At 45.7% G+C, this 11,207-nt stretch overlaps 1 protein-coding gene across 1 annotated transcript in view; it reads left to right on the top strand.

Moving 5' to 3' along the window:
- Positions 1-9,760: 9,760 nt before the first annotated feature.
- NAV2 (neuron navigator 2) overlaps positions 9,761-11,207 on the top strand; it is a 390,109-nt gene continuing 388,662 nt past the window's right edge. Inside the window, exon 1 of the mRNA XM_071559142.1 lies at positions 9,761-10,318. Within this exon, the coding sequence (XP_071415243.1) occupies positions 10,244-10,318 (75 nt within the window). The 5' untranslated portion in view covers positions 9,761-10,243. The remainder of the gene's footprint in view (positions 10,319-11,207) is intronic.

Genomic DNA, 11,207 nt, shown 5'->3' with positions numbered 1-11,207 from the left:
TGTGGTTTCACTCCACCCCGGGCAGCCACTCACTCACCAACAAGACTGGGGAGAGAATAGGAAGGGTAAAAGCTGGAAAACTTGTGGGTGAAGATAAAGACAGTTTAACAGGAAAAGCAAAAGCTCTGCTCACAAGCAAAGCAAAACAAGGAATCCACTCACAGCTTCCCATGGCAGGCAGGTGCTCAGCCACCTCTAGCAGAGCAGGACCCTATCACCACACCATCATCTTCTTGGGATGACAAACACCACCACTCCCAACATCCCCCTCTTCCTCCTTCCCCCCACTTTATATACTGAACATGGTGTCAGATGGTCTGGAATGTCCCTTTGGTCAGCTGGGGTCAGCCTGTCCTGGCTGTGTCCCCTCCCCACCTCCCACTCACCCCCAAATTCCTCGCCAGTGTGGCAGCATGAGAAGCAGCAAGGGCCTTGGCTCTGTGCAAGTCCTGCTCAGCAATAACAAACCATCTCTGTGTGTTCAGCATGAATCCAAAACACAGACACTGGAAGAAAATGAACTCTACCCCAGGCAAAAGCTGTGCAGGTGTGTGACAGGTCAGGCTCTCTTCTCTCCGATGGACTTTGCATTAGAATCATAGAATCAGTTGGGTTGTAAGAGACCTCCGAGATCATCAAGTCCAACCCTTAGTCCAACCCCACTTTCATTACCAGATCATGGCACTCAGTGCCATGTCCAGTTTCAGTTTAAAAATCTCCAGGGTTGGAGAATCCACCACCTCTCTGGGCAGTCCATTCCAATGCCTGAGCACTCTCTCTGCAAAGAATTTTTTTCTGATCTCCAACTTCAATTTCCTCTGGCAGAGCTTGAGCCCCCTTGTCCTATTGCTGAGTGCCTGGGAGAAGAGACCAACCCCCACCTGGCCAGAACTTCCCTTCAGGCAGTTCCAGACAGTGCTGAGGTCACCTCTGAGCCTCCTCTTCTCCAGGCTAAACACCCCCAGCTCCCTCAGCCTCTCCCCACAGCACTTGTGCTCCAGTCCCTTCTCCAGCCTCGTTGCTCTTCTCTGGCCCCGCTCCAGCCCCTCAATCTCTTTCCTGACCTGAGGGGCCCAGAACTGAACACAACGCTCAAGGTGTGGCCTCACCAGTGCTGAATTGAATGACATTGAAAGCCACCTTGCCCCGTGAAGGTGTCCATGGTTAGTGGTGTCCCTGCTGAATCCTTCACTGACAGCAGTCCCGGGCTGAGAGAGCGTGGTGTGAGGGTTCACACATCCCACTTCCTTTGGCAGCCCAGGGAAAGGTTTGTTTCCAATTATGCAGCCAGGCTTCAGAGGCCAAGGAGACACGAACAGCAGAGAGAACTTGAGGAATGCCACCACATCTGGCAGATGTTCAGGGAAGACCTTGGGAGTGCAGACAAACAACTGAGGCCTGCTCTGAGCCTCACCTGCCAACAAGCAAGGATTAAACAAGTGTGATCAAGTTGTATCTTCTTACCTCTGTTTTAAAGCACACAAGCCAATTCCAAGATTTTGGTGCCATGATCCAAAGTAATGACTTGATTGTGATGGAATCACAGTGTTGCATGATGCCACTTATTAAAAAACTCTGATATCCTCAGAGAACATCCATACTGGTTAAAGGAGAGCAGGTTGCTTTGGCAGGATAGGGGCACTGGTGAAGTCTCGGGCTGATGGCTCACCCAAATCTCAGATAATGCTTGCAAAGGTGCTTCCCTGTAATGCCAAGTGCCCATGGAGGATGCTGGCTGTCCACGGACACAGGCTGCTTTGAGGAGGTACGTATTCCAACCGTGGAAATACAGAGTGACAACTCTGAGGATGACAGAGATGCTAGATAACAGTGACAACAGCTGACAGAGGGTTGTTTTAGAGTATTTAAACTAAGAGAGAAGGCACTGTGAAGTAAATTCTTAGTTCTTGTAAACCACTGCTGTGACATGCTTTTGTGATGGTTTATTGTATCTAACCAGCTACACTCCTGATCCACGAGTGAGGAATCCCTGTCTTTCTTACCGAGGAGGGAGAGGTACCCACCTTTCAAAAAGTACAGGGGGGATGTAACTCTTAGATAGCAGCTCTCCTTTTCCTTCTCCTTTTAAAACTCCCTTTTAAATTTTGGTGCTTGAACTTTCTTTATAGTCTAATGGTTTTCAGATCACAGGAGAGGTAAATGGGTGAAACAGTTTCTAAGATATTATGTATCTGTCTCATTCCATTGATTAACAGTTGGTTAAATTTTCCAAACCTAAATGTTTTTTAAAGAAATCTTTCATATTTAAAAAGCAAAACAATCCCTCTCATGGCAATACAAAAAGAAAGATAGCACCTGATAGTTCCAAAGAAAACCTATTAGCTATTTTAAGATTTAATCTTTCAATGATTATATTGGATTTCAGAGATGTAAATAGATTCTAAAGATGCATTCTTTTCCCAAAAGCAACAACTTTTGATAATGCACATGCAATACAAAATAACATGTTAAAAATGCAAAATAAAACATTTTTAAAAATTCATTGCCTAAAGTCAGAACTTACATGAACATTCAAATTGATTAGCTACAGGCAAAAGCTAAAAGGTACATAACATAAGCTGAAAAATTAATGACAGCTTTGCTATTTTTGGTTAACATCCCTGTTTTTCTGCTTTCTGAACACTCCTACCATTGCAACCATCAGTTTTGTAACAGAATGCTTTACCAGACCCTGCAGCAGACACACAGAAAAATGAACGAGATTGTCCTGAAAAGTCTGTGAAAATACCTCAGGAAAGGTTGACTCTTACAGTCTTAGGATCAAAGCTGAATTATCTGAAGTTAAATGATTTAAATTCTTTAGATGATGAATTGCATGTAGTTCTTCATGAATGTTTTGTTTTCTAATTAAGAAACATTTTTCACTTACAATACAAGCTAGCTCTTTAAGAATAATACTAAGTATTTTTAGGCATCTTTTAATGTTTTAGAACTGAACTTTCTGTGACATTTCAGAGTGTCAGAAAAAAGGCATTTGCAAAGGAAGCCTCGTATTTTCAAATGCTGATGGCAAAGAGTGGGGTTGTGGCATCATGGCTTTCACAGCATTTAAATAGCCTTGTATTGCAGTGGTAATGAAACTGCATTGGGCCAGACCCTGCTGTCCGTGCTGGGATCACAATTCCAAAGCATGGCCAGGCATAGTGTGCACTCAGTCCCTGGGGACTTGGTATCTCACAGCCCCAGCTAAGATCAAGGGCTCGTTTAGCAGAATTCCTGTGAGTTTGTGGTAAAAGGCAGTCTTTGATTTAACGCGTTTCCAGGCATGGCTGGCATTTAGATTTTATCCTGTGGGAACCCACTGAGCTTCCACAGTACCCAGGGTGGGCTTAGATGACATAAAGCTGAAAGGTTCAGGAGTCCCAAGTCCCAGGCTGGTGCTCCTACCCCCCCATCACTTCACTTCTGTGAACATACGCAATGGTTTTTTCACAGGAGTGTTGGGATTTGAGTGGCATTATCCCTAGACTAAAGGTGTGTCTTTAAAGTGTTTTGTTACTGAATTTTATAGGTCAATGACTGTTACCTGTGGCTCTGTATGGACTCTTAAATAAGAGAATTATTACTGGGTTAGTGACCTATAAGAACTTTGGCTTTGAACACTATTTTTTAAGAGTCCATTAGTTTTCCCCCTCTAACAGGCTGGAACCCATCAAAAGGATAAGAGCTGAGAGGAAGGGGAATAGCTCGTGGTTAAGATGCTGATGTTAGCTGGGAGATGTGATCTTGGCAAATTCCTCTCATCAGCTCTGTGCCACAGCTTTCTGCTTTTAAAACAGAGATTAAAATGTTGCATTTTTTTTGCTTGCCTTTTGTCTCTCTAGAGTGTAAGCACTAGTGAGGGTACATATGTGCAACACCTTGTATGTTAGTGCTCCTTGCTACAACCATAACATTTAATCAATAAAATGTGCTTCTTTGATTGATAAAATGCTGGATGTCTCCCTGTTCTGAGCTAGAGAGGAATATATATTTCAGATGACCTTTAACTGTGAATAGTAAGAGATCACTGTCCTTGCCTTTCAGCTGGGGAGTATGAAACCAGTAATGCAAATTTTCAGGCTCTTGGCATGCAAATTAACAAAAGAGGTGGCAGTACACACATCTTTTCAAAGCTCAAACCATCACACGTGCACAGGAAAAAAATAAAAAAAGGTTACACTTGTGTAGTTCGCTGCAGCCAGGCATCCTTTCAAAGGGAAAATCCATCACTTTGAAGAATTTACAGAAGAAAACCTCCACAGCAATTAAAGCTGCAGGCAAGTGAGTGAAAGGCAAAATGCAACTGCTGAGAAAAATAAATAAGGGCCTTTACAGCAGTCCCATTGAATTGAAAATTTCCTTTATCACAGACTAGGCTGTTCTAGTCTTCTTTTCTACCTCTAGCCACATATTTTAAAAGACTTTCTAAACATAAAAATGGTACAGTAGAAGCAGAGTTTCTCATTAATGTATTATAAACCATCTCTTACCACACTAAAACACCCCCTGAATTTGCCAAGGAACCAGTTTGCTTTAATTTCTCATTGCTGTTGTCTGTATGTGAAATATCTACACAAAAAATGGCAGCTGAGTCACACATTGATAGAAATTTCATCTTTCACAGGAGATGGCATTCAGCAATGCACCAAATTCTTGCAAAGGTCTTGGAGCACAGGCAAGACTCAGCATTGGGGTGAAGATTCCTGCAAGCCTGTTGTCCTTAAAGGTCCCAAAAGCCACAGCAGCCCAGATGTTTGTGACATCTTGTTTTTCCAGGTAAGCTTAAACAAAACCTCAAGCAACCCAAGTCCATAGGCTGCTTTTTACAGAGGCCACATTCTTGAACATTTAAAGTACAGAACTAAAGAAATGGTCTAAAGGAGATATAAATTTTATTTACTGGTGTTCATTTTAGCAGGAGTTCTGAATACTGGGCCAAAAGCTGTAGCTCTGCTGAATGCACAGCCTTGAGGATCAAGCTAAAAGTTTTTAACCTGAGCTTGGCCGTGGCACTGAGTGCCATGATCTGGTAAAGGGACTGGAGTTGGACCAAGGGTTGGACTTGATGATCTCGGAGGTCTTTTCCAACCCGATCAATTCTATGATTCTATGAAAAGCAAAGTGATATTGTAGCCATTATTTTATTTGGGGGTGAACTGATGTTTCTTTGCAAAGAATGAGGTGCCACAAAAGGAGTCAAATACAGGACTAACTAGGAAGTTTAGATAGAAAATGAGGAGGATGCCTTGAAAACCTGAGCTGATGCCAGGAGAGGGAGGGTGAAGGCTGATGCTGCTCCTGAGGAACAGGAACCATTCCTCTTCACATTGGCCTCTCCCAAAAGGTGGTTGGCAGTGGCTATCCTGGGTTTCTTGGACTGTGGTCAGAGCAGGCAGTGAACCATGGTGAGCTGATTGCCTTCAGAAATCCACAGTCCCTCAACACCACCAACTTCTGTGGCCTCTAGCCAGCCTTGACTTTGATGGTAACATTCTGCTCCAAACACAGTGAGTTACAGCATTCCTACCATAAAAAGGGTATTCCAGTTTGAGGCTAAACCTTTCTATGCCACCCTCATGTATTTTGCATCCGTGGTGGTATTTGGTAGCGTTTCTTTGGCTTCTCCACAGAAGCTGTGTGGGCCAGGTTAGCTCAGATATGGGGTGACCAAGGAAACAAAGGATTGCTTGAGGTCTGCTGGGGCACAGGCACGTGCTGGCACAGCCACCAGCACAGGCCAGACACTCATGTTGGACCAGAGCCGGCTGCTGCTGAACCTTCTGGAGTACAGGTACACATAATTTCTAGAACTGCTGCCTAAGTGTTTCTGTGAGGAATGAACTTCCACCCAGCCTGGCTTATTAGCTCTGGCTTGTTAAAGCCTGTGGGGCTCCAGAGCACGCTGGCCCTGCTCCAATAATTTCACAGAATATCCTGAGTTGGAAGGGACCCATAAGGATCATTGAAGTCCAGCTTGTAAGTGACTGGCCCATAGAGAGATTGAACCCACAATTTTGGTGGTATGAGCACCATGCACTAACTAACTGAGCTAATGTCAGAGCCTAATGCATGGATATGCAGTAATGAGAGGGTGACACCTTGTTTATATTGGGGTTTTTGAATACACAGCTAATCGACATGTGTTTGGTACCAACAGTATATTGCATGAATAGTGCTGTATGTGCAACACAGCCTTGTGGCATCTCTTGAGCAGCATCCCCCGGACACCCGTGTGCCCAGTTCTCTGTACTGGTGCTGCAGTGACTCTGCTCCATCCCAAGGCATGGGATGGGATGTAGGGCAGCGGGCTGGGCACACAGGGGACACGACACGCTCTGTCCGAGAGCACACCCGTACCGCTCTGCTGGCCACATCGCGGCGTCGGAGGCTTTCCTCAGGCAGGTGATGCAGAAGGGTGCCGGTGGCTGCTTTCTGGGCAAGGGTGTGCTCGGTCAGCCCGTTCCGGAGCCCAGCGCTTGGCGTGGCGTGACCGCGGGTGGTCGGGGCCGTGCGGGGACCGTGCGGAAGCTCCCACCGGCGCTGCTCTCCATCCAGGCGGGAGCGGCTCCTCCCGGGCTCGCCCGGTCGCATCCCCCCCCCCCCCCACTGCCGTGCCCGCCCCCCGTGGGCGCGGCGCTGCCGGGAAGGAGGGGGCACGGCGAGGGGCGGGCGGTCGTTGTCCTGGCGACGGGAGAAGTGAGTTGTGGCGGCGGCGGAGCGGCGGAGCTGGAAGCGGAGCCGGGCGTGCAGGGCGGCCCCTCGCCCTGCCCCGGCCGCATGGGCCGCCGGCCCGCGGGAGCAGCAGCGCCCAGGGCCGCCCGCGCCGCCGCAGCAGCCCCGGCAGGTACCGGCGGGGCCGCGCCCGGCGCCGATCGGGGATGCGAAAGTTTGTCCCGGCGGAGGGAGAGCCGCGGGTGGGCGGGCGGAGCCGTGCCCGGCCCGAGGAGCGGCTCCGGCGGGAGGGTGGGAAGGAGGGAAGGCGCTCCCGGGGGGCTCTGCCCCAGCCGGGGGGCTCTGCCCCATCCCCTGCGCGGAGCGGGAGCGGCTCCTCCGCGCTCCCTCCCGCGGGACGCGGTGGGGCCGCAACTTGGGGGTCTGTCTTTCGGTACCCCCCTCCCAGCCCGGCTTTGCGCGGTCGGAGCCCCCGACTCGGGTGGGGTTTGCCACCGGGCGGGTCTTGCTGCTGCTTCTGCTGCCCTCTGGTATTAATTTCGTGATTAGTGGTTTATCTCGCATTGTGTGGAGATGTCCCCGCGGGGTTCTGTCTCCCACCGCGGGCTGCCTCGCAAACCCGCGGAACTTGGAAACTGCCGGGATTCTGTTTTCCGTGTAAAAAGAAAAAAAGAACTTGTGGATTTGCTTTGCTTGCTTGTTCTGAAACACAAGTTAAGAGCAGGAATGAAGGATTTCTGATGCTGTGAGATTGCTTGTTTTTTAATAAGGACAACCCCCCCCCCCCAAATTTGGGTTTATTTGCTCTGCTTTTAATGAAGGACTGACAACCAGGAGACGAGTGCAGGGATCTGGGTACCCGGCGAGGTATTTCTGAATCATGTTCTCTGCAGGTGGGGTCTTTTTGGGGCTGTGTGTTGAGGACGAACCCTGCTAGGAGACGTCCAGGTGCAGCCCTTATGGTTTAAATTTAAGAAGGTTAAATCACCTGTGGTTCGTTGAGCCCGATTGTGTATTTAAACCATGGTCAGGTGTAGGCATTGAGCTCTTAATTGCTGGGGGCATTTCAGTCGTAGCTCAGCTGGGTCCAGAGCCTGACTGGGGGCTGTGGATGTTGCAGTTCTAGGAGAATGAGGTAACGTGGATTTTGGGTTCCTTGAGGTTTTTTTGGTTTCAGTGTCTCTGGCTATTGTGGTCTCCCCAGGAAATCTTAAATTTGTTAATAAATCCGTCTCTACAATTAGGTATGTGCAGAGATAAAAAGTGAAACTTCTTTTTACTGGAAATAATAACAATAAAATTCAGTCTCATGACTGATTAGAAATGATTCTTCAAGTTTCAGGATACGTTTTTTTCCCGTGTTAATACTTTTATTTTTAAATGTATGAAGCTTAATGTAGCTAACTCGTGCAGTGACACCAAGTACCTGTAATACATGCTCTAAGGTTACAGGCATATACTACGTAGTATATACAAGTAGGTACTCACATATTTCCACAGAGAGTCTGTCTATTCCCATGGTGGTTAAAGCTGTAACACTGAATGCACAGGAACTTTCAGAGGTTGCACTTTTTCTTGTTTAAATTTTTTTTGTTTTCCTAGTTGAGGGGACCTTTCATGTTGTCCTTAGTTGCACTGGTTATGTCATGCTACTCCAGCATGGTATTACACGATGTGACTGATGCAGTCTCATGTGTCACATCACAGTGAAATCACTGGAGGGAAAAAGTTTTCCTCGGTGGGACTTAAGGATATTTATAAAAGTTGGAGGTTTTTTGGTGTGTGGTATTTGTTGCTAAGGTCAAAGGCCATTTACTGCCTTCAAGGTACCTTTTAGATTTTTGTAGCTATTGACAGGTTTGAAAACAAAGATCAGGAGGAGGTTCTGGTTCAAAATAATATCTGAAACCTCCTTGTTTCTCTGTAAAATGGTTTAGGTGTGTTTGTAGATGATTTTCAAGTGGCAGAGCATAGTAGCATTGCTGCAATCAGTTATGTTCTTTCCTGTGCTCTTTATAAGAAAAAGAACTGGATTAATGACCTACTGCTTCATGGTGAGGAACAGTGAAAGAGCATTTGAAGTGATAGGCAAAAGCAGCATTTCTACGTGTTGTCTTGTCAAGGTTTTCGCCTTGGCATAACAAGGGACCTCAGCACGCAGAACAAGCATTTCTACTCCGTTATGGAAAATGTAATTTTTATGCTGCTTATCCTCTAGTGATGGGAGAATATCTGATGATTTTCTTTTCTATTAGCTTCTTTATGACATAGGACACAGGTTTGGATTTTGTTTGGAGCTTCTCTCATGACCAGGCTTGTAACAACATGCAGCTGAATATGTGGTCTTATACCATGCTCAGCTAAGGTGGCTCATTTAATATTTAATATTTGGCATTTTTATTATGGAATTGAGTGTAGCAAATGTGTTTTTCCTGGTGCCTGTACATTGAAGCCTGCTGATATTGATCCTACCTTACAGATTAACTCAAGAAGTGATTTGTCTCTTGTAGTAAACTTGTGCTTCTCAGTACAAAAAGAACAGCAGTGGAAGGTGGTTGACTTGCTAAGCTGTGATTTCAGGCACTGCTTTGTTTTCCAAATAATAACAGAACCTGTTTGTTCATGTATCATTGTGCTCAAGATTTTGGGAGGTGGCACATACTAACCTTGTAGACGGTGGAGGAAGGTCCCTGAGTGAGACACCCAGAAGGATAATGGGTTTGGCTTTAGGGACTCGAACCCTGCAGGGCTGAGTTTTGGGCTGATCCTTGCAGACTTCAGTCCGCCTTGGGATAGGCTCAGCTCCTGGTGCATTGTGCATTCTGGGGTGGTTTTGTGCCAGAGGACCCAAAGGCAAGGACACACTAAACAGGCATCCAAGCCCTCCAAGATGCTTGCATGAAGACTGTAGCATGTTCAAAACATGAAATTATTGTGTCAGTTCTGACTTGCGGCTCCTGGTGGTGGGTAAAGAGTATCAGTAACTATGTTTTCTTTCAAGCTGGTAAAAACTGCCTTTTCCCCCCCTTCTAGGTATTTGTTTGCATGCACAGAAGAAGATGACAAGCGTGCATGGATGATTTTACGTAATTAACACCTGCTAGATTTGCAAAAGGCAATTATCACTGCGAAGTGTTTACATTGATTTATGGGAAGAAGGTGGCCCATGAGAGGGATGCTGATAATATCAACACAGTGGATTAAATGCACATTTACACCTTTATTGACATATAAATTATCCGTGCCAGGAATGCACTGAAAAGGCTGCTGATGGAGCAATAATGTGGCACAAACTACTGGGTTTGGATTCAGCTCTGTCATCCTTCTGTAAGGCACCTACATGGAAACCTTCAGCTGAGCTACTGTAGGATACAGAGGCTCACAGAAAGAATGCCTGCTTGTTAGGATAATGAGCAGTGATGGCAAACAGAAATTTAGAAGGATGATAAAGGACATGGACGAGGTTTGAAAGATTTTGCCTTTTTTATTATTTTTAGATTTTTATTGTTTATACTATGGATTTTTAGAGAAAGCTTAAAGAGACTGGAAGAGTCTTTGTAGCTGGGAAATGGAACCTGGCTCTGAATCCAGCCAACATCAGAAAAGAAAGACTGTGACACATGGACTGGAAGATCAAAAAAGGGTAAGTGACAAAAGGCTGAAGCACTTTCTGCTTAAATTGCTGAAGGAGACACAAGCAGCAGAAGAGCTCCTTACAATGCTTTTATCAATTGCACTTGCTGCTCGCTGTGCTTAGCCAGCTGTACATATCTTCTCCTGATTATATATTTTAGAAAATATTTGTCTTTCTCTTGAGGCTTGTTCCAATGTATAGAGCAAAGAGCTGAGGGAAGGGGAAATTGTAACATGAGTGAAAGAAGGGAAAAATCTCTGGAGTTTGGGGTACTTGTTGAAGAGACACACAGTGCAAATGAAATGTATTGAGTCTGCTTAGATTATTGATTTATTCAAAGTTTACATTTTTTTTAAATTGATATCAGTAGTAGAGAGGTTAAAAAATTGCTTTTTTGGGACTTGGTGTTTAAGTTGGCTGAAAATGTCATACACTTTTCAGTATCCTCGTTCTCCTGGTGGTTGTGTTTGCATTTTACTGGAGTTGCCAGGTGTGATTTTGACTTGAAACAAAAGGTACAATGGAATGTGCCTCATGTCAGCTGTTGGACCTCGCTCTGTCCGGGTGCTTGTGGCAGCTCTGTGTGCCAGGGTAGTGTTGTATTATTTCATCCTAATGGATTGGTGCATTAAATTGACCTCAATGAATCTGCAGTCTCAGACAAACTGTGGCTTGTGGTACAGCTGGGACTTGAAAGTTGTTTTGTTGGCACCAGTCAAGCAAACTTTAGAACCTGACATGTTTCTACTGGATAAATCATTGGTGTCTCTTTCCACACTGATTTGATGGGCGATAGAAAACACTGTGTTCAGCATTGTGTGGAGAGCTCCTTTTCCCTCTATGAGTCTTATTTCAGTTGAAAAGGGAGTTGGGCAAAAACTTGACCGTCAGCTTTTAT

Source organism: Pithys albifrons, chromosome 6, assembly GCF_047495875.1.
Source record: "Pithys albifrons albifrons isolate INPA30051 chromosome 6, PitAlb_v1, whole genome shotgun sequence".
Lineage (NCBI taxonomy): Eukaryota > Metazoa > Chordata > Aves > Passeriformes > Thamnophilidae > Pithys > Pithys albifrons.
Note: the sequence above shows the minus strand (reverse complement) of the source record. Positions and strands in the feature narration are given on the sequence as shown.